The sequence below is a fragment of the Spermophilus citellus genome (genome assembly GCF_964194105.1).
Source record: "Spermophilus citellus genome assembly, chromosome: 1".
Taxonomy (NCBI): domain Eukaryota; kingdom Metazoa; phylum Chordata; class Mammalia; order Rodentia; family Sciuridae; genus Spermophilus; species Spermophilus citellus.
In genome coordinates, this window is record NC_138182.1 from 272,178,700 (window position 1) to 272,203,037 (window position 24,338).

General features: G+C 37.7%; 1 protein-coding gene across 1 annotated transcript in view; it reads left to right on the forward strand.

The window, feature by feature from the left end:
• Positions 1-14,095: 14,095 nt before the first annotated feature.
• C7 (complement C7) overlaps positions 14,096-24,338 on the forward strand; it is a 57,076-nt gene continuing 46,833 nt past the window's right edge. The window contains exons 1-3 of the mRNA XM_081304887.1: positions 14,096-14,209; positions 19,573-19,628; positions 21,309-21,384. Coding sequence (XP_081161013.1) covers positions 14,204-14,209; positions 19,573-19,628; positions 21,309-21,384 — 138 coding nt within the window. The 5' untranslated portion in view covers positions 14,096-14,203. The remainder of the gene's footprint in view (positions 14,210-19,572; positions 19,629-21,308; positions 21,385-24,338) is intronic.

The following is a 24,338-nucleotide window of genomic DNA, read 5'->3' on the forward strand; positions in this document are numbered from 1 at the left end:
GTTCCTTGGACCAGAAGTTAGCATTATGGCCACTCCTAAATCCAAGGAAGTTATAAAATGTTGCCTTTATTTCAAGTCTTCTTGTGCCCAGCTTACTAGGGGAGTTCTATTACTATATAACCATGGGAAAATGAACATTAGGACATATAAAACAGTCTTTGATAGAGTTATTAAATAGTAATTGGATAGAATCCTGTCAATTATTTCAAGTCATCTGTGTGTGGTTTATTATTCTTATAATTCCTTGTTCAGTATTCTAAAGACTGCTATTTTTAGAATTCATTTATGAGTCTTAATATGTTCTAAAGCACCCTTGGGGGCACAGGGAGGTGAAGCTTAATGGAAAAGAAAAGGAAGCTTACATTTATTTTCTGGCTATGTGCCAGGCATCTGATTAGACATGTCCACATATATTTCCTCATTTGCAAGAGACAAGGGAGACAAGAGCTCTCTCAAACAAGATCAAGCAAAGAGCAGAAGGTAAAGAAAGTCTATTTTCCTTCATAACTCCTGCTTTCCATTTCAATTGGTCTTTTCTAAAGTGTTACATGTATTTATTGTTTCGCATGGGAACATCCAACTTATATAAATATAACCTGCAAATATTCAGGGTGCAAAGGTTATGCAGAATTTAAGTACAAGTGAAATGATCAATATATAGGCCAATAGTCAAGTGTGATTACAATTGGTTCCTTTTTTTTTTTTTTTAGAGTTTTCCCTTAGCATCCTACAACAGAAACCTGCTTTGAATAAAAATTCACCAGTAAGTGCTCAAACTCTGCTCACTGGTTCTTATATTAAGGATGGTGAGTATTCTATATGATTATCTTGGTTCCCATTTCTAGATAGACTATATCTGGATGATTTTCTTCAATATCTCATTCAAAAAAAATCCCACAAAGACTCTACTTACTTCTGACAATTTTGGATCATGCACCCAGAAAAAGGTTTTTCTATTTTCATCTTTGCTATGGTATGAATATAGTCTGTTCCTGTCAAAACTCATGTTGAGCTGGGCGTGTTGGTACACATGTGTAATCCCAGATACTTGGGGGCTGAGACAGGAGGATGGCAAGTTTGAAACCAGCTTGAGCAACTTAGCCAGACTCTGTATTGAAACAAAGGGATGGGGATGAAGCTTTTTGATAGAGGGCTTGCCTACCACATACAAGGTCCTGCGTTCAACCCCCAGTACCGCAGAAAAACACACACAGAGACAAAGAAGATCACCTCATGTTGAAGTTAAATTCCTCCATGAAATGATGTTGAGAGGTGGTGTGGTCTTTAAGAGATAATTAGGTCATGGCAGGGGTGGGGTGTCCATCCTCATTAATGCTTTTCTTAATGGGATTGGGTTATTTATCATAGGATTCAATCCCTTTTTCCGTTTCCTGCTGCTTCCTTCTGCTTTTCCACCATGTATGGAGCAGCAGCATACAGTCCTCACTGGAAGTGGAACAGATAGATGTTAGTTAGCACAATGATCTTGGATTTCTAGAATTGTGAGAAATCTCTCCTCCCTCCCTCCCTCCCTCCCTCCCTCTGTCTCTCCCTCTCTCTCTCTCTCTCTTATAAATTACCCAGTCTCATGTGTTCCATGTTAACATCAGAAAACGGACTAAGACAAGCTTTAAAAGTCTTCCTCCATTATTTAAGGATTCCAGTGCACATGACATCAGTTCCTTTTTGCCCATATTACAACATCAACCACTGGCTCTCAGTATTAGGGGGACCACTCCAGCCATGACCGTAGCCATCGCCATCATTCTGTGCGAGTTCATCCAGTATGCTTTAATTTGAGAATTTGTCATTTGCTATTTCTTAAAGTAGGAAACTTACCAATATCTGGGCCTCAAATACTGCCAGTTCTGGTGATCTTTCACCAAACAGTCTTCTAGGCCTTTAAGTTCTGTTTATTTGGCAGATTTGTCAATATCAGATGCCTAATAGGTTCTGGGAAAATCTGATTGGTAAATGAGGAGAGAGAAGTAGCTACTGAAGCTGCACAGAAGTATAGATTGCCAGCAAGATAATTCTGGGACTGTGTATGCTTGCCAAGTCCTCTTAATAATGGTTGCTTATACTTATCCTTGAAGGCAAAGAGAAGGGCTTAAGTGGGGAAATTTCTGTTGACACATGTCACAGTGTTCTTACAAGAGGAGAACATCCCTTGTGTCTTGGGAGGACAGATTGTATGCTTTTGGACAAGGGGCCAGCAGCAATCTGTTTGCTCCTATGTTGTATCTGCCACAGCAGCTTAACCTGCTTGCCTGAGCCATTGCAATCTTGGTGATGGCAGTGGTGAGGTTGTAGCCAAGAGCCCCTTTGTAAAGTTAGATGATCTGTTCAGTGATGGCAGCAGAGTGGCCTGCAGGCGAGGGGAAGCCAGAATGGGAGTTTTGAGCAGGAATGTTGGCATCTTTAGCTTAGACTTGCCATGGCTCACACAGAAAGGCTAATATATTGCTTAATTTCTTTATTCTACTTTTCCCTTACCTCTCTTTTCTCTTTTATTCCACATAATAAATAGTCTTTTCAAGTGAAACACTTTTATGTTTCCTAGCTTGGAGGTGAACTGTTTGAATCAAAGAATAGATTTTTAAGGCTACAATCTCAGGCCTTAGGAGAGAAATAGCTGGATCAGGACTATCTGGAAAATATGCCAGAAAATATGCATGAAAATTGCTATGGGATAATTTTTTTTTGTTTTGAAAGAGTATTGAAAAAAGAAAAGGCATAAGATAGAGGCTGAGGGCACATGAAAAACTATTTTCAGTGAATCAGTGTTGCCATTAACTCACAAGGACCACGGCTTTAATGTATTCGAAAGAATCAGGCTCAATAGCACCTTTCAATACCTGGCAGTTTAATTCATCTGTGGCATTTTTTCTATATGTATTTTTGAAAGCTACCCTCAGAAGAAACATAAAATACTTTAGAGCCTCAATTTTAGTTATGGACAGCATATTTTTTTAAATATTCTTGCCACAAGGACTTGAGGTGAAGAGAGGGTCAATTTTATCTTTTTGTATTAGAAGGGCACATAGACAATCACTCACTGGCATATTTACTGGTTATGAGAGAGAGAAAAACTCCTCCAGAACAAAATATGGAAGCCTATTGGATTAGAAATTATACTTTCTAAAAAAAAGCATTTTTCTTGGAATGGGCCTCATCAATATATTTTATATACATATATATTTTTATTTTTTACTGCGAGTTTTCATCAGTAATGGATTGAACACTAGGTGAAGATATTTCTGAAAGAGTTAGAAACTCTCTAGCTGGAGTTTTAGCTCTGAGATGTGGGATTGTGTCTGCAAATATTAATCATTCTACAAAAATGCTCAGAGCACCTACTATGGGCCCAAATGCAGAGCAGCATTAAGTCTTGGTAATGCAGCTTGTTTAGAGAAATACTTAAGTATCTGTGCTGGAGCAAGGGCCACATGATCTTTCCATCATGCAAAGTATAATTGCAAAAGGAGTAGGGATGTGATCTCACTGAGTGCAGGGTCCTTCCTAAGCAGACTTCTTAAAGGAGAATGAGGATTGGCTTCCCAGGCTTCAACTGTGTGTATACAAGATGAGCTCTGGTAGACAAATAGAGGAATCGGCATCATGTTGGCACATGCAGCATTTACTTATGGTGACAAAAGGTAAGGCCAAGTACTTAGGCACAAATGCTGGAGGATGTGCGGTTGGGTGATAGGAGTGTACACAAATGCAATGGGTCCCATTTTATTGATGAAATAAGGTCACTGGTAAAGAAACATGAGAGTAGATATTAGACATATGGGTGGAAAAGCAATGTATGAAATAGTTATCCACACATCTTTCAGCATAAGAATTCTTAAGATTCTTTCAGTCTAAGTTATACTCACAAACTTTCCCTGTTACACTTTGTCATCTATCCATAGCATCACAATTATTGATATTAAATAGAAACCAGTGGAGAAAGGTCCATGACAAGATAAGTGAGGGAAGTGTCAGAGTGGGCAGATGCCCAGTACTGACTTTACTAAGCCTCATGGGGCTGAAAGAGGGCTCTATTTCTTTATGTAAAATCTTGAAGCTTCAGCTCACCCATCTTCATGTCCACCCCAGTGACTGCAAAGACACTGGCTTTTTCTAGGGGAGAGTGTAGGGGCAGAGGCTCCTTTCCTGTCTGGAATGCCTGCCTGAATGTGTTCTGAACCAATTTGCTTTGATAGGTATCCTAGACATTCTGGAAATAAAAAAGCCTCACTGAGTCCAGAGTTATCTTCCTTCTCTTCAGGGCCTCTAGAAGAACATTGTGAGGTAGAATTTCTAGCTACTGAGTTAGGAGCATAATAAAGTAATCCACTGTCACAGGAGGGAAGATGAAGTTCAAGAGTTTAGTGGGCGTGTGTGGAAGACCTCAGTTTGGTTTGCCTAGAGAATGCAGGGGAAAAGTTATTACTAGAGAGAGAGAACTTGCGGGAAGAGCGTTAAAAAAGGAAGTGTGAAATAGTCACAGTGAATGATAGAATGGATTAGTCAATGTAGTATGATTGTCACTTAAAGGCCCACTCAAGGTTCATGGTCATAAGTTTAAAATAAGACAGTCAGAGCCTAGGTAGATTGGGTTAAACATGCATGCTAGATGACTTAGACATAGCTTAGATGGAAAGAATCCAATAATTCTTAACAAAAATATTTGTGGATACTGTTTAGCACTTTTCATACCTTCAATCTCTCTGTCTCTCTCTCCCCTCATGTCCCCCCCCACAACAAAGTTTGCATATATAAATTATATGTAAGAGGAAAGACAAGAACATGTATTTGCATTTTATTATATATTCAGAAGAGAAATATTTGAATGGTAGTTCAAAGTAACACAAATTATTATGAATGAGGGTTGGGAAGAGGTAGACAGAGAAGGAGTCCTCTGATTCCTCAAAATCTTCAAAAAGTGGAGGAGACAATTCCAACTCATGTGAGGCCAATATTACCCTGATAGCAAAACTAGAGACAGACATCATAAGAAACACACAGACTAATGTCCTGTATTAGAATAAACACAAAATTCCTGAAGATCATTTTAGAAAATTGAATCTAACAGCATCTGACAAGGATTACACACCATGGCCAAATAAGCACTTATCCTAGGAATGCAAGGCTTTTTCAACATGAACATCCATCAGTGTAATGCACTATGTTAAAAGAATAGAGGATGAAAAGCATGTGATCATCTTCATAGATAAAGTTTTGATAAAAACCGACTGCCTTTCATGACGTGAACACTCAACAAAAGAGAAATCGAGGGATGAAGATCCACAAATCTATGAAAAATATGCATAACATCATACTTAATGTTGAAGTCCTGAAAACTTTTCTCCTATGAAGAGGAACAAGGGGGAGAGAGAAATGGCCAGAGAACAGTAGAAGGAAGATAAACCCCTTATTTAAGGTCATGCCTCCAGTGACTTATTTCCTTCAAGGAAGTTCCACCTCCTAATAGTCCATTCACCTATCAATGGATTGATCCACTGACAAGGTCAGAACCTTCATGATGTAATTATTGCTTAAAAACTCCACCTCTGAACCCTATTATGTTGGGAGCCATGCTGGGGGGATGTTACAAATCCAAAAGGTAACAACTCCCCATTTCGATGTTTGCCCATTTTAGATTTGATAAAAGGACAGGAAGTCATCAATTAATATTGATTCTCTGACTAAATGTTTGTGGAGTTCTTCCTGACTTTTTTTTTAAAAAACAAATGTAGCATCCTTTTCTTCACCTTGCATTTGGCCATATTTCACAGATTTATTTGACAATTACTGTATTTATAATGAGTTTCACCTGTTGCTTAATCAAAACTATGACATATGCAATTGTCATTGGACCTTCAGATCAGTGTGAGCTGTACCATCAGCGCCACCATGCTAGTTGATAGAATTTCAATATAAAGAAAAGCATCTTGATTTTTTTTCCTTTCTTTGTTTCTTTTCCTCCTTCTCCTTCTCTTTCTTCTTTTAGATGGCATTAGGCTAGTTTTGAACTGGTGATCCTTCTTCCTTAGCTTCCATAGTAGCTGTGATTGCATGCATGAACCAGCGCACCCAGCTAGGATCTTCATACTTTAATGAACTGGTGCATTCTCATTATAGACCATACAAATTTTAAAGTAGCCCTAGGTACCCAGTGGCTATCTTCATATACCCATGAGAATCAGATATAATATAATTGGCAATCATCTTGATAATTATTCAACAGATTCCCTCTGGACTTCTGGACTGAGTGTTTGCAAATTTATTTGATTATTCTCAGGGATTCTGGAACTAAAACTGTGTATCACTGAAGGAATATCATTTTTTTAGTTTAAATTTTTATTTTTTAACAATTTATTATTTTTTGTTTGTTCTTTTTAGATATATATGACAATAGAGTGTATTTTGACGTATTATACATACATGGAGTATTTCTTATTATAATTAGGACCCCATTCTTGTGGTTGTACATATTGTGGAGTTTCACTGATCATAAAGGAATATCTTTGGATAAACTGCTTTCTTGAAAGTTTTTCTTTGGCTTACATTTGTTTACGCATATTTTTTTTTTAAAAATTCATGTATTCTTGATGGATGTAGTGACTGTATGTGCTAAGGACACTGCAATATTCATATTATATATCTTGAATCTCATCATTTCTATACAACAGGGTTTATCCTTTTTATATAAGAAAATTATGTTTAAGAGGATAATATAGATAGAAATAGTAAAGCCTAAATTTGAAATAAGACTTGTCTGATTTCTTTTGGATGAGCTACATTTTATTCCAAACAATAAGCCCATGTCAGTAGAAGCTGAAGAAAGATCAAGAATGAAACTAATCACTTATGAATCTGGGTAAAGTATTGAACTATTATTTAAATACATAGGTTCAGTGATGTTTGCTCATATGTTCACTGTGAAAGAGCACACCTTTGGAAATAAAATCAAGAGAGAGAATATATTGGAAGTGCACTAAAGATCTATATGAATCCCTAGGTCAACCTTCCAATCCATTTTGGCCCTGGCACCCATAAAACATTTCAGTAAGTTTCCTGTTTCTATTAGCACTATGTGTACCTTTACAGGGCACCACAGCCTCTCCAAACAAATGAGGAAAAAAATAAAGCAAATGATCAAAGGAAAAAAAATCTATCAGGATGCCTGTTCTATTATACTATGAATAATACAATAACAATTAACAAAATAAATAATTTTAAACTTCTTTTTTGGATAAGTAATACATACATTAATGTATTAAAAATATAAAATTGTACAAAGTAAAAAGTCTTAATATCATCTCTTTTTCTGTCCATCCTGTTCCCATTTTTTCACTTAGTTCCAGTCCCATGTGTGTTCCCCGTTAATTATTTTAACTTGTTACTTATGTGTCCTCCTAGGATTTCTTCATGCAAATACTATATACATATATGTACATGTATATGTGTATATATACTCTGTGTACATATATTTCTCCATCCTTTTAATCCCCAAGTAACATACTGTATGTATCTTTCTTTTTCTCCTTCAATATTGTGTTTTTATAGAAATTTTCATATCAGTGCCAAGAGTTTTTTTTAGTTTTATAATATTCCATTTAATGTGTGTACAATTTAAGTAATTCACTATCAATGAATATTTGACTTGTTTCCTATCTTTTGCACAATTAGTTCGTGTTTATCGGATAAAATTTTATATTCTAGGAAAGATGATTATTGCTTTACTTGGATTATTTCACTTAATATAACAACCCTTTGAGTTAGATTATAGTATTCCCACTTTTCAGATAAGAAAACAGGGCCAGAAAGGCTAAGCAACTTGCCCAAGATTTGAATACATTGGTGTTTGTCTTCAGAGCACACATTTGTAGTAGTGAAATACAAATTAGCTCCCACCTCCACTTTTTTTCCCTTTAATAAAATTCCTATTGTTATGAAGGAATTTCTAGGTATGTGTTTATTATTGTTCTTCACTGGTTTCTAAGGTTTTTTTTTTCACAAACATTTAAAGAGGTTGCACAATTCAGTATTTCACTCCTTTGTACTATTTTCTTTCTTTCTTATCTGTTTTTGGTACTGGGTTCTTTACCACTGAACTACATTCCCAGCCCATTTTAATTTTTATTTTGAGACAGGGTCTCACTAAATTGCTGAGGCTGGCCTGGAACGTGAATCCTGCCTCAGCCTCTCTAGTCTCTGGGATTATGGACGTGTGCCTCCATGCCCCCCTACTATTCATTCTTTATTCTTTCTTGGCCTGTGGAATACATAATGATGAATCTCATATATTAAAACATACTTGTTTAAAGACAGTTTAAAGATGTAAACCTTAAAATTTTGGGCAGCCTGACATTTTCTGAAAGTGAATGATATTTTTTTAGGGACATTGCATGCTGAACTCTTGATTGGGGGGGGGGAAAGAAAAGCAAAAGTTTCTCTTAAGCAGCAAAAGTTTGAAGTGTAGATCAAATAAGTGACCTTGTCCTTTGATATTCACCCTTCCTTTACAGGACTTCATACAGTACAGTGACAGAACTACCGAAATCTTTGCATTTTACACCTTCCTTCTCAGAGCTGCTTAATGATTCAAATTTAAACCAAATGAAATGTATCTTGGACTTGCAGGCTACTGCTACAATGTACACTGCAGATAACCGAAAAACCCAAATGACATTCAGAAACCCAAACAAATCTGGACTTTCTCCTAACGTTAGCAAGTGCCTGCCACTATGAAGAACTCTAAGGACAAAACATCTTATCACCTACTGATTGTAACTTGATGCGTTCCATCTTCAGCCATCAGGGCAACCAGGGCAAGAGTTTGTCCAGTGTTGTAAAGGGGAATGACATCTATCTAAAAGGTAAGTGTGAAGTCCTGTGAATATTTCTTAAAATATTTAAAAACCTTAAACAATATTCTTACTGAAAAACAAGGAGTATTAATCTAGTGACTTCAATTTAAATTACTGCACAGATCATAGTGTTTAGTGCAGTGCCACCAGCAGCGATGGGCAGCATCTTATTAGGTGTAATTATAAAGCACTTTAAAACCATCGTTTTACTGAAATCTCCCTTTGGATAAAACATTGCCTGGCAGCCATTTTTCATTCTCCAACTATTCAGACTGTGACACTTTAATGGAAAAAAGATACCACCTGGAGTACTTATTAGTTTAAAAGCACTGGCCTGGGAGCCTAAGAAGAGTCACTGTGTCTCAAGAGCTCCTGAGAGGTTTAACTCCAGAGCCTAATGCTTTTTTCTTGAGTGCCTGGAGTAGCCTGCCACTAGGGGATGCTGTTGCTTCTTTGCTCCAATTCCTGGCAGGTTCAATTCTGACCACATCCGTCTCAATGCAAGAGAGAAAAGAGGCTTTTACCCTTCCTAAGTGAGTTTGTTTCTCTTAAGCCTCCAAAGTCAGCTGCATCTGTTGGAACAATTCAGAACAAAAAGAAATGGCTAATAAATGAAATAGCCTTGTAAAAACGTTTTCAAATATCTTCTTGTGGTGGACCAGAACAGCATCCTGATATCATAGTGGCCTAAAAGTTTCATTGGGGATGTGGATGTTAGCAGTTTTTGAGGTGCTCCTGAGGGAAGTGAGTGCAAGTGGGGAAAAGCTGATGGGTTATAGAGATGAGGAGATGTTTGTGTCCATGCTGACCCTTCCCCAGTCTGGCAGAGATCTGCTTTGCCCCTCTGCTGATTCAGTTTTGGGTCAGACATCATTTGCTAAGGCATGTCAGTGTACCCATTTTGTTAGAAATGAAAGTTCTGGTGCTGTATGAACTTGGAAAATCTTGGGTTGGAAAGGTTAAAAAAGTAATATTGGTGTGGAACATTCAGAACATTTACTTTTCACTGTGCAGAATTTAAGGCTGGGTATGTTCATCAAGAGTCGGGTGGTTTGCCCCCATTTGGCAATGTCTGGAGACAGTTTTGATTGTCATGACTGGAGAAGGCCTTTTGGCATCTTGTGGGTAGAGAGCAAGGATTCTTCTTCTTTTTCTTCTTCTTCTTTTGTACTAGGGATTGAACCTAGGGGTGCTTAACCACTGAGCAACATCCCCAGCCCTTTTTTTTTTTTATGTTTAATTACAGACAGGGCCTCTCTGAATTGCTTAGGGCCTTGCTAAATTGCTGAGGCTAGGTTTGAACTCTCCATCCTCCTGCTTTAGCCTCCAAGTCCCTGAGATTACAGGCATGCACCCTCATACCCAGTGAGACCAAGGATTCTAAGCATCCTCCAAAGCATAGGCTAGCCCCTCTACTCAAAAAAGAATCATCAGGCTCAAAGGATCAACAGTTTAGAAGTTGACAAACGCTACTCTATTTTATACACATTCCCTTAATTAACCACACTTTTTTTTTTTTTTTTTTTTGGTGTCTTGCAGCACTAGAATCCTGTGGAATATAGACAGGAAAACTCTGCCCTAAGATTACTCACAATGGTCTAATTGCAGAGTGGTGTGGCTGTCTCTTAATACTAATTTCCTTTGACCTCCATTTGTCATTGTTGCCTGGCATCTCTTTGAAATTCTCCTGAATTGGTTTGATGTTGCATGGTTTCTCCTGTAATCTTGTTTTCTCTTTTTTGACTTCTTTTCTTGTTTGCTGAATGGCATGTTTCTTGTAGTTGCATACTTTATTGTGATCCATCTTTGGAAGACTCATTTAATCCATGATTTCTGTTATGTTTGTTTTTTTTTTTTTTGGCGGGGGGCTACCAGGGATTGAACTCAGGGGCACTCGACTACTAAGCCACATCCCAAGCCCCTATTTTGTATTTTACTTAAACAGTGTCACTGAGTTGCTTAGTGCAACTGGCTTTGAACTCGCGATCCTTCTATCTCAGCCTCTTGAGCCACTGGAATTATAGTCGTGCGCCATGGTGCCCAGCTTGATTTCTGTTTTGTGAATCGGTATCAGTGACTCCACTTATATCCTGTGGATAGCCATGTAGGTGGAACCCATGTCTTCCCAAAGAGATCTACATTTTCAATTATATGTTGGATGATTTCTCCAAGTAAAAAGTGTTTCTTCTCTAAAACTCTTTATCCTTTGACTCATTCTTAAATTCTTCCAATTTTATTAGTTACAGAGACTTGAAAATCAGACTTGAAACCATGTTTAATCACTAAGCTTGTGAATTTGTGAATTCTCCCCCCCCCCCTTTTTTTGGTGTCAGGGGTTGAACCCCGGGGCACTTAACCACTGAGCTACATTCCCACTGCCCCACCCCCTCTTTTTTTGAGACAGGATCCCACAGAGTAGCATAGGGCCTTTCTAAATTGCTGAGGCTGGCTTTGAACTTGTAATCCTCCTGCCTCACTTTCTGAGCTGCTGCGATTACAGAGGTGCACTACCATACCTGGCTCCTTCTGGTCTTTTTGTCTATCTCTTCTTAAATGAGACTTTGATTGCCCCTTCTCTGAGTTATAGAAATGAATTCCAAGTCATGTGTTCTGTTCCCATTACCACTGTGGCAATCCTTCTAATACAAGCTTTGATTGTTTCTTAAAAATGTATAGTGGGTGAGTTCCCATTGACTGTTGACTAAAGTCTGTATCTCTTATGCTGAAAATCATTCCAGAACATTTAAACCTCTGTTCTAATGGCTCCTCTGTTGAGGTTCCAGTCAAGAGAAATGCTCAAGTAAGGTCAAAGCTTTGGAGAATGGAATGTGCAAGGTATGAGAAAGGTACACTTTCTCCAAAGCAAGTGTTTACAAAACATTTAGAATGAAATAATCTCTGATCAACCAGCAGGGAACAATTAAAGTCCTAAATTACCATAGATGCAATGGAATCATTTTCCAGATTAAGCATTATCTAGAAATGTGAGGATATAGTCCTTTATAGCATATAAAGAATAAAAGTAAAGAAGGATATAGCCCAAGGCTTCCATTGGTTACAGCTCGTAGCCTATCACATATCTTCAGTAAATATCTGTTGAATTGAGAATGAAACAAATTAATGGATGAGCGCATGAATGAATGAAAAACTATGGTAGCAGAGGCTGTTAGTGTCCTGCTAGTACCCCTCCGCACTCACTTCTACATGACAAAGGCAAACACTGCAATCACTTGCCAATCTCTACTTCAGGGTCTTTTTTCTCCTTTCTGGTTGAGTTGTGTGCTAGGAGCCCGAAGTGCTAAAGAGCCTGTGAGTTGAGAAGTGGAGAAGCCGCCTTCACCAACAATAGAGAGGGTGTCTGTGGACAAATATCCCAGTTTCCTCATCCTTTAATTAGGCTAACCCTGTGACATGCTCTGTAATATCTCCTAGAGCTCCTCACTGGGACTGAGCTCCAGTTGACCACAGTGGTCACTTGCTTGAGGAAGTATTCTTTATTGACTTTCTTTCCAAATCTCACTTCCCCAACCCCAGCAGTGCTTTCTAGGATTATCTCTCAAAACAAAAACAAACAAACAAAAAAAAACCCCACTGGTGGTTGATTTCTTGTCTCTGAATCTGCGAAACTGAGACAGTTACTGAATGTGGAACTGGACACTGAGGAGTCTATGACATTTGGCATAATGGGATAAAAATTGCAGTTGAATAAAATGTATTTCTTCAGGAGCCAGGGACTATCTTCTCTGTGGCAAAATTTTCTTTATACTAATCATTAGATATTGGAGCAAAAGATATAGAAGTTTTTCTCTGGAGCTCCCCTTCCCCATTATTTTGAGATTATTGCATAGAGGATGAAAAACTCATTAAAACTGGAAAACATTCACTAATAAAATGTTATTGTGATATATAATTTTAGTGAATATTATAATAGTATAATACTTATGATATTATGCTCAACTCAGATTTTCTTTTCTACTTAACATTTCAGTCTATCTTCCCTATCATGCCCAAGTGGTTTGCATATTTTACTATATGTATTTGGCCAAACCACACACAAGAAGCTACAGTTTAATAAGAACCTGAAATAAGAAATCTGAAATCTTGTATAAAATCTTTCATAGATTTTACAAAAGCACTGTTGGAGAACTGCTGGAGCCAATGCAACAATGAGATAAACAAGATCTTCATGAACAAATGAAGATCTGCAAGAAGACCAGGCAACAACTGAAGAAGAGAAAACGGAGAAGGATGATGACCTTGGTAAGAACCTTCACACAGAGGGATCTACATGTCAAAACACTGAGGGGAGTTCTTGAGAAGTGATGCCCTCAGATATATTTGCAAAAACTTATGTTTTTTGTGATTATTTTACAAAAGTTAAACATGAAAGCATGGGTATTGTGCAATGTTAAGCTATATTGTGTTTTGGGAAAAAAAATCATTCCAGAGCATTTCATTTACATTTTAAGTGACAGAAGTACATTTAGATTTACTGTAGTTTGCGTGTGTTCCCAGAAGTTCATATGTTGGATAATTAATTTCCACAGGCATATGTCAATGATATTTGGACATTGGGAAGGTAATTAGGATTAGATGGGGGTCTTGAGGGTGAGAAAGAGAGACTCTGGCTAGCATGATTGTTTTGTTTTACTGTGTGATTCCCTCTGTCAAGATATGATGCTGCAAGAAGGCCCTCACCAGATACTGGGGCCATACTTTTGATCTTTTCAGCCTTCAGGACTGTAAGCCATAAACTTCTATTTTTTTTTTTATAAATGACCCAGTCTCAGGTATTGTGTTATAGCAACAAAAAATGGAGGGAGACAAGATCATTTCTATTACAAAGTGTTTAATCTCAAAGTTTAGTTTATAACACCTTTGAGAGAATCATGAAAACATCTGCTCAGTTCAGTACATTGAAACAGGAAGGAGGCTTATCCCTTGCCTTACATAGAATCTCCTTGGATTGAAAGTCATTTAAATATTGAACTGAGAACATTTGCTGTCTTTCCTGATTTACAGATATGTTTCTCTGAAACTTATCTCTAACTTCCAAACAGTCCCAGCTGGCTGTAGTTCAGGTCTGTGAAACTGATAAAATACATCTGGCTTCAAGTCATAGATTAAGTACAGAAGGAGGCTCTTCATGTCTCTGAAGAATCTAGCTGGAGTATGAGCTATGTCTGAGAACCACTTGGTTTATAAATAAGTGCCAAGATAATCCAGAACAGGGAGAAGCAGAGCGAGGACAGCCTGCTGGACTCTTCCTGCCGTTGAAAAGTACCCTTAGAGAGGAAAACTTTTCCCTCTCTTCTGCCTTAAAAGTTTTCCCAAACATGAAGGTAAGATAATAAGTTTATTACTTTTACAAATGAACCTATCCCAAAAGAAAGGTAATTCTTAACTGAAAGAAACCAAAGAAAAAGACATGAAAAAATATAGAAGAAAAAGATCTGAGAGTGACTTAAAAAAAATCCTTATTTAAATATATTTTAAATAGTTCAGCTAAAGTGAATTAATTTTCTTTTTTTACAGTTAATTATAAGTTTAGAGGGCTGGGAAGAGGGAGTTGGAGACACTGTTTATGAAAGTCCTGGGAAAGCCATAATGTAATACAATAGCACTACTGTTACCTCTTAGGGAAAAATTTTCTCCAGTTTATCTGTCTGTTTTAATTTGGAGCCATGCAATGGGGACCTGATTTGCAGATTTGGAACCTTAGAATTTGGAGTCCTGGATGAAAGGGTTAGGATTGTGAGAGTAGAAGATATGAATGGAAGATGGAATGAAACTAAAGGTTTGCCAAATACACACGTTGGACCAATGCAGAATGGACAAACATTTTTAAAAAATTACTATTCAACCAAAGGCAAGACCAAAGACATAAATCTCTATTATAGACTGAATTTCTGGGATTCAAAATAAGTTGAAATTGCTAGTTCAATTTTATTGCAAATTTTGGCATTTAAACTTTCAAGTTGTTGCCTTATTGCACTGGAACAATAGTTTTGAAGACCTGGTAACTTCTGGATTTGCTTCTTTGATAACTATGGTCCTCTGTGTACTGAATCCATGCTCACTTACCAATAGGACTGGAGGAGGAGAAATATAGAGGTCTTTCTTGTATAACCTTTGCCTCATGTGCAATTAAATAATTAAAAGTTAAACATAAATCACAAAGTTAATTTGTTTAATTTTATGATGCTACGACACCAAGTAATCTAACAAGTTTAGAACTATGAGATAATTTAATCTCTATTACTCTGTCTTGCATTTTTTATTTAAAAATTTAGAGCATTTGTTAGCTCAAAAAGAATATTACACTTTTGCTAAAGTCTTCTAATATGTTTTTTCCTAATATTTGTATTAAGTGTCAATCAATTCCCTTATTTTTCCTATGATGAGACACCTTAATGATTGTTTTATGCTCAACAATGTAGTTCACAGTCATTGATTATTACAGCATTTTAATGTTGTGATAATAAATATATTTTAATTCTTTAATTGGTTGATAGAATATCAATAATTAATGCAATGGTTTCACTTTAAGTTGCATGCAAAATTTCTACCTGAATTTGAAAGCAGATAGTCATATTTTTATAGTAAACCTGAAGGGAAACTTGGGAAAGCCTAAACTGTTAAGACATTAGAAATGGTTTCTATGTTTGACCTTTTTTTTAGTATTTTTAAAATTGTAGATGGACACAATATTTATTTATTTATTTATTTTTATGTGGTGCTGAGGATCAAACCCAGTGCCTCACACATGCCAGAGGAGTGTGAATCCATCTAATGGAATATTAATTTTTTTTGATTATACCTGTTTTGGCTGCTGAGAGTCAAAAGCCAAGAACAATAAGCATTTAGGGCTCTCACATTTTAAAGTGTAGGATGCTTTACATTCTGTGCACTACTGTAAAAAAGTAACCCCAAATGTGTCTGGTGACCTTCATGCCATCTCCATTCTCAGGATTGTGTTCCTTAAAGGGTGGAAGATGTAGGAATGGTATTCTATACACACTTGGGAAATTGAAAGTCAGCGTTTAGCAGAGTCAATCACCTTGGCTGTAGAGGCTACAGCTTGAGTATTCAGAGTTTGGTAGGGCAAAGATGAGCAGGTATCCCCTGGATCAGAAGTGGATCTGAGAAGGGAGTCAAGTATGGGTTGTTAGGGATTCTGCTTGAGATGTTGACCACCTGCAGGATGAAGCAACCCCAACAATGGCATAGTGTGGAAAGGACTGTAGGGGGCAGGCAGTGATGACAGTCAGGAATGAGGAACAAAGAGATGAGTCATTTGTGCCAGGGAGGTGGTTGTGGATGCCTGGTAGGGAGTTCACAGTGAAGAGGAAGAACCGGCATCTAAACATCTGACACACCCTGATTTACCATCCTGGACTCCAATGGGATCAGTCAAACAAGATCCTTTCTGACCCTTTTCCCTCTCACTCCTGCTGCTCTGGCCTTGAAGAAGAGAGAGGAAGGGTAAGTGGGGAAGTAAAGTAAGAGGTAGGAATTTTGACGTGCACCTTACCACTCCCCCATTATGTGTACCTAGGAGATAGGAAGGAGTGAGGAATTTTAAACTAATGATAAATTGAAGTTAGAATTTTTAATTTCTGAAAATGTGACTATTTGTTAATGCTTAAGAGTGGCAAATAAAATATGAATGTGTTTTCCCAGGGGCAGGAAAAAATAAGTTGACAGCACAGAGAAAAGGCACATTGTTGAAAAAGGAAAACAAAAAACAAAAACAAACAAAAAAAACCCCATATAGGTCAGAATTAAAAAAAAATAAAACTTAAATGATTATATGCCTCACATGAAAAATCAGAAAAGTATTTATAACTTCTTTACTCTTTCCCAGGTTGCTCACAGCTCCTTGATACCTTTCTACCTTCCTGAAGGTGCTAGTTAGGATAATAGAAAGATTTGTAGAGCTATAAAAGCTAGATATAGGCAAGTAGGATTTTTACAACTGAAAGGAAGATACCTAATTAGAGGCTGGATGATTTGGGAAGGCTTGTGGAAGATTCTGGAAAAATTGTTGGGAAGACACTCCATCGATACAGCGAGGAAAAAGAGGTTCTTAGGAAGAAAACAAAGGATCTTGGTCTCTGGAAATGTGGGATAAGCAATTTTAAGGACTTTTACACTGAGTTATGAGGTGAATGTATTTGATATACTTAGAGAATCACTTGTAAAAAAATAAATCATACTCATCACCTCAACCTTGAAGTTTTCAGTAAAAGGAAAATACATATAACTGAAAATAAGATAATGGAAATGATCTATAATTTTACAACCAGAAATAAAACTTTTATTATTTGTTCTATTTTTTTCTAGATTTAGTTTTTCTTTAATGTGCTTGATTTTTCAAATGAAATGTAATCCCATTTTACATACATTTTTTGTAACTTGTCAGGTCCTCAATATTTAGATTTGTGCTATCCCATAAAGATGATGATAACAGGCCTCAGGGGTGTTTTAAACACGGAGGGAGCTGCCCACAGAACTAAAGCTGAGAACCGCCCCTTGCCTGAGGCTGTCCCTCAACTTTTGCTTACTCATCCCCAGAGCTCATTTCCCTATTAACTTCACAGCCATCATCACTGATGCTTCTTCCAAATTTTCTCCCCTCGGGTGTCCTCTAGGATGCTAAAGTTAGAGATGAGGAAGTGGAGAAAGGAATTAAAAGATGGTGGGCCCTCAGGAAATGCTGGAGGCCCTTTAACTCTACTATTTTCCATTTGTCTGTCTGTGGTATGGCCCAGACCCTAGTTGTCTTTACAGAAATGAGCAGTGGGAGGTGTGGCCCAGAGAATTACATCAATTTTTACCCTAAAATTATTTATTTTACAAATTAAGTAAATACTGTATATATCTGTGCTCATCATCTTTTAAAATAGGTCCACGTTGTGGAATGGCTCAGTTGAGCTAACGAATATCTATGTATTATCTCACATACTTACATTTTGGTGAGAATGTACTTAAAATCTACTCTCTTGATAATTATCAAGAACGCGATACATTGCTATTAACTGTAGTCACCATGTTGTACACCAGATTTCTTGAACTTATTTTTCTTATCTAATCGAAATTTCATATCCTTTTACCACAGTCTCCCCCAACAACTCTCCCCACCCCACCCCCACCTTCTCAGCCCTGATGATTCTTTCTACTTCTATGAATTCAATATTTTTAGATTGTTAAGTGTGACATTTACCTTTTTGTGCTTGGCTTATTTCATTTAGTGCAATGATCTCTAGGATCATCTGTTGTTGCAAATGGCAGGTTTTCCTTCTTTTTTTTTTTTTTAAAGATTTTATTCCATTGCACATAGTTTGAGAGCAATACACACACACACACACACACACACACACACACATGCCATATTTTTTCTCCCTCCTGTTGAGAGCCACAGCCGAAGGGGCCCCAGCAAACTTCCAGCTGCCAGCAAACTTCCAGCTGCCGGTTGATGATTGGCTCACAGCTGTCCCAGAATCCAAGATGGCGGGAGCCAGGCTAAGGGGTCCCCAGGCCAGAGCCTTGCCGCTTCTCTGTGCTCTACTGCTGTCACTCAGTTGCTTCGTCTGGAGCCACAGCATGGGAGGCGACCCCGCCACTCCGGCTGTGATGCCACATCGTTGTTTGGTGCTGATAATGCCAAGGTCTTGGGTTCGTTCCCGTACAGGCCACCAAATGCCGCAGTCTGGCTGGGCACAATTCAGGAGCCACTTGTCAAAAAAAACAAACTTTATTTTTAGAACCACACAGGCCAAACAAAACAGCTCCTCAGGAAAAACCCTCAGAGCCCAACTGCCACCACCCGCTTCCCACAAGCCTCTCTCTCAACCACAAGCCTTACCACCTCCCACAATCCTCCTGCTCTTGAGGCCAATTGGCTGGGTTGCGTGGGAGGAGCCAAAAAAGTTGCCCAATGAGCAGCTCTGTGGTCTGAAAGGGCAGGGAAACAGCCCAATGAGCATCACCGCAGAGGAGCAAATTAGCTAGATGTTGCTGGGGCAGCTGTGAGCCAATCATCAGCGGGCAGCTGGAAATTTGCTGGCAGCTGGAAGTTTGCTGGGGCCCCTTCGGCTGTGGCTCTCAACACCCTCCCTCCTTCCTTCCTCTCTCTCTCTCTCTTTCCCTCCTTCCCTCCTTCCCTCCTTCCCTCCTTCCCTCCTTCCCTCCTTCCCTCCTTCCTTCCTTCCTTCCTTCCTTCCTTCCTTCCTTCCTTCCTTCCTTCCTTCCTTCCTTTCCATGGAACTCAGGGCCTCACAATACTAGGAAAGCACTCCATCATTGAGCTGTACCCCCCCCCCCCCTCATATCATATTTTCTTTATCTATTCATCTAATGATGGACCTTAGGGTGATTTCATGTCTTTCCTATTATGAATAATACTGCAGTGAACAGGTATACAGGTATCTCTTTGGCATACTGATTTTATTTTCTTTGGATTTATACCCAACAATGGGATTACTGGATCATATGGCAGTTTTGCTTTTTAATTTTTTTGAAGAAACTACAAATTTCTATTTAAAATGGAACCTTAAAGGAAAAGCAGTTATTTAGCTTTTTACATGGTTCTTTCACTCTTTGTACTCCAAACCCAGAGATCTGGCTTTATATGAATGTCTTGGTTTTCAACTCATTAATGAAATGAAATCTAAAGTAATGCTTTATTCTTTTTCTTCTCCAGACAATAAGCTTATTCATTTTTGTGGGATTTATAGGAGAGTTCCAAGTTTTTTCAAGGTAAGAATTATTTGGATTGTGTGTGAAAATCATTAAAAAATATTAAGGAAATTTTTTAGTGTGGTCTAATTCTTAGGTTGCAGCTTGAGAGTATTTATTCCTACAACATGTTTTTTTGTCTGTCTTATTTTTAGAAAAATTGATGGTATCAAAAGAGTGTTTTATTATTCTTTTACTTTATTTTTTTTCCCTGTAAGTAAGAAACTTAAAGACTAAAACACCTCAAAGGTTTTGTCCTGGTACTACGATTTTATCTGTGACTCAGAGAATCCCAGCAGATTCACACATCCTAGAGTACTATTTGATCTTTAAGTGTAATCCTTGCAAAACATTTTATGGATTTTAAAGGTTGAGAGTTTTCTTAGAAAATGGTTTTTTCATTTCTTAGGACCTGGAAAAGCAAACATCATCCACCTCTGACTTTTTTTGTTTGTTTGTTTTGTTTTTACTTTCAGAGTTAAGGGAACAGGTCAGGTCATTTTATGGAACGATTAGAATATGTGTCAGGGCTGTGCTAGGACCTGGGGATGCTGAGAAGTTAGAAGGCCCTTAGTGTCTACGGGATGACTCAGATCCTGTGATGGTTCTTTGTAATGTGAGTGTACTAAGGGGCCTGCACAGGATGATGTAGGGAAGTCCAAGCTAGCTTTCAGACCTAAATCTCTGTATTTGGGGAACACCTCTGCTTTTCACTGGGACACAAAATAGACAACAGTAAGTTCAGATTGTTTAAGGGTCAAGTATACTCAGTTATTGATGCCATATGAAAACTGGTTACCAAGGTTGGTTCCATAAAAGAACTTGAGGTGCATATAATAGAGAAAGGGATTGATTATTTTTAGGATAATCAACAGTCTTAAGGTATGCAAACATCACCTTGATTCAAATGTTTTTTTCCAACAATTCCTAGATGTGCTAGGAATTCAGAGGCCAAAAATCCTGGTCCCTTAATCTTTTGGCAAGCCAATTTTTTAGGACTAATCCAATGTCCTCCTTCATAGAGTTGAGCAGTGTATGAGAGCCAACTCTCCGTTTCCTGCATGTACTTTATTTGAGTGGAATTGTTTAAGCTCAAATTGCTGCACTTGGGCATGTGCTTGAGGAGTAGCCTAAATGAGCATGGTAATGTTTAAATATAAATCACTGTCACTTTAGCCTTTGCTAGCTTTTAAGAGACTGTTTCTCATAGGGTCTTATTAGAGCTAATTATTTGTCAGTTAAGTTTTTGGATAACTCTTCAACTCATTATGCAGAACCCTCTCAAAAACCTATTAACTTCCTCCTGTATGTTCTCATCTACCCTCCCAGTTCTGAGCACTCTTTCCTCTCTGTATTTCCATAACACAGAGATGTTATTATAACATCTCTGCTATCATATCTACTAGATTAGATCTGTTGTCCTATGATTGAACATTTGTATCTGTATCCTTCCCTCTATCAACAATGAGCTACCTCTTTTATTATTTTTACAACTTTGGTATCTTAATAGTACCTCACACACAGTAGATGTTTAATAAATGTCATTCTCTAATAAGCCCATTTTTTTATGCTTTAGAATACTCTTAATATTCCTTAGGAAAAAATATTTTTTGAAGTGTTTTTTATTATTCTTGCCTATTCTTTGTGTTCCCTGGCTTATCTTCTTGTGTTTTATCATGGATATTTTGAAACTACCACAAGTGCCTCTTCTCCAGTCAACTGCCAGTGGGATTCCTATGGCCCTTGGTCAGAATGCAGTGGCTGTACCAAGACTCAGGTAGGACAACACTAAACTTTGTATTTGGTTACTTATATGCAGAAGCAGCTTAAGTATGGCCAAAATGACATGAAATTTTAATCTTCATAAAATGAGTGCTAGTGTTTTTTTTTAATAATTATTTTAGTAGTTTGAAAAAGTATGACTTAAGTTTAATGATATGATAAAAAGTAATTTCTATGTTTGTTTTTCATGAAGAAAAATCTTTCTAGATCTTGTTTGTGGCAAGAAAGCTTATGGGCTAAAAATTAAAAGCAACTCACTAACTTTGTTAGAGAAATAGAAATAGCATGAAATGAAATCAGTAGATAATCTAAAATCTGTTTCATTTCCATCATTTCAACTTTTCTTCTTATTTTAAACACACACTAGCAAATAACAAAATGGTTGCTTTGTTTTACTTCACAAATAATGACCAACCATAAAAAAATCAAATTTTTTTTGCAATATTTTAAAGTTTAATTCCCAAAGAGTACAAATAAAATACTAGAATTGACCCGGATATTATATAGTCACTCTAAAGATATGTTTTGTTTTCTTTTATAAGACATTCATTGAAGAAAATACAGAGATATGTAAGGAAAGAAAACAGTATTCATAATTTCACTATTTAGGAGAAACATATATCAGTATTTGAGTATTTACTTTAGCTTAATTTCCATGTGTTTGTAATTTTAAAAAATAGGATTATCTCATCAGAGTATTTTTGTATTATACCATTTTAACCTAACATACTGTCAACAAGGTACAAGAATAATGAGGCAAAAGTCAAAGAAACACCGAGAACATGAAACATTTTTATAATTTAAAAACAAGAAAGAACTCTAAGTAGACAGAGTATTTTTTTTCTTTGAGTGAAGGTCATCATGCAATGCTTATAAAGCAACATTTTTTTATTCAGAAAGAGACAAGTGAAAAATGAAAAAGGGGTCATAAGACCAGAACTTGACAGGTGAGAATGAGCCTGTTCAGAGTGGGTGGCCTTTGGGGCACCCTCGTGGATGGAGAGAGCAAACACTCCTTATACAAACAACAGGATCCATGCTTTGGAACCTCAGAAAAGGAGCCTTTGAAGAATCAATTAAAAACAGAAACTAAAAATGTATCAAGCTGCTTTGTTAAGTTCCACTCCTCTTTCATGGTTCCTCTGCTTAGATAACTGAAAAAAACCAGAGTCAGCTCCAACTGATGCAAATTTATTCAGAACTCAAAGTTCATGATGCTTATACCAAGGAATCCCCACTTGTAGCCTAAGTCAGGGAGGATGGATAAATTCAAAGTTGGTTTATGTACCCAGTCTTCCCTGTTGGTCTTCGCTCAAGGTGTAAGTATTCTGAAAGTGATGTTTGGCTCGTTTTTTAATTAATGGAGGATGGGTGAAGAAGGGAGAAATGCTAAAAGATACATCTCTGTTTCTGGTGGGTAGGGAAATGATTTTGTAGATCTTTTTTGGGGTGAGGGGACAGTGGTACTCAGAATTGAACTCAGGGGCATTCCACCAGTGCTGTGAGGGGGCAAAATTGTGACGTATGCAGTCGAGTGGAGAAATAATGAATGTCCATGCACTTCTGCCCCTTTCAATGCTTTATTCACTCAAATTACTCAATACAGTTTCACTCTATAGGTTCTTAATCAAGAAAACGACAATCCTTAATGCTAGGCACTGCAATAGACATAATCAATTAACAGCAAACAATTCTAGATTAATTAATTCACAGCAAACAATTCTAGATTAATTCTAAGCACTGCAGAAAACACACTTAATTATGATAGGCTAATGACAGACATTCCCTCTTCGTGCTAAGTTCAAAAGTCTTAAGCCTTAGGCTTCATGTCCAGCAGATGCACACTTACTCAGACCACGGTGACCAGGTCCCGAACCAAGGCAGGCTTTTCCTGGAGCGGAAGACCAGTTGAAGAGGAGGTCATAGGGAGGAGTTTTGGCTCTCAAGGATCACTCAGAAGTTCAGGAACCATGAAAATTGATAGGATGTCAGGTTTTCTTCAGGCTCTCCAGCTCCAGTGCATCCTTGTTTCGGCTGGCTGAATCCCTGTTCGTTTGCTCTACCATTTATACTAAATTTTGGGGGGTTTTGACCCTGCCTTTCAATCCTTATCAGCTACCACCAGATTTCTCAGTGACATCATTTACCCTGGGGTCATGAACATCAGGTCTGGTGGTCTCCACCCTGATCTTCTCACCTCTTATCAGATGAGGACAGCCTGCCAGGGGCTTCACTCTATTTATCAGGGTGAGGGGAAGTAACTTGTCTGAGGCCATACTGGAGGGATCTGTGGATGTGCCTGGTGAGACTGCAGGTTTCAAACTGGAGTTTTTAAAATGGAGTTGCTTAGGCTCAGGCCTAAGGCTATCCTAACAACAAGTAAGCCACATCCCAGTCCTATTTTGTATTTTATTTAGAGATAGGGTCTCACTGAGTTGCTTAGCCCCTTGCTTTTGCTGAGGCTGGCTTTGAACTTGGGATTCTCCTGCTTCAGCCTCCCCAGCCACTGGGATTAGAGGCGTATGCCACAGCGCCTGGCCTAGATCTTTATTTTTGTTTAATATTAGAGATATGTCTTTATACTGATTGAGGAGTCATGAATTTTAGGACAAATTAGTTTTAAGTTTTTCATTTAGCTTGATAATTCCCTCAATTTACCTTCAGAGGTGCATTTTTCACATATTTCCCATTTTACAGGTTAATGCTTTTGATTGTCTAGTAAAATTTCATTGTAATCCTCTGGGCCACTTAGGTTGTCTTGTAAACTTGGCCTCCACGTTAGTATATTTCTCTCTGGGTTAGTTTCCTTGCCTTTTTAAAAAAGGTCTACGGTTCAGCTCAAATCACCTGCCACCATTTTTCTGAAGGTGAGCCTAACTCCTCTTCACCTTAATTCCCCTTCCCAGTCACCCTTACTTTCACTCCAGTAAAATTTACTTCACCATTTCT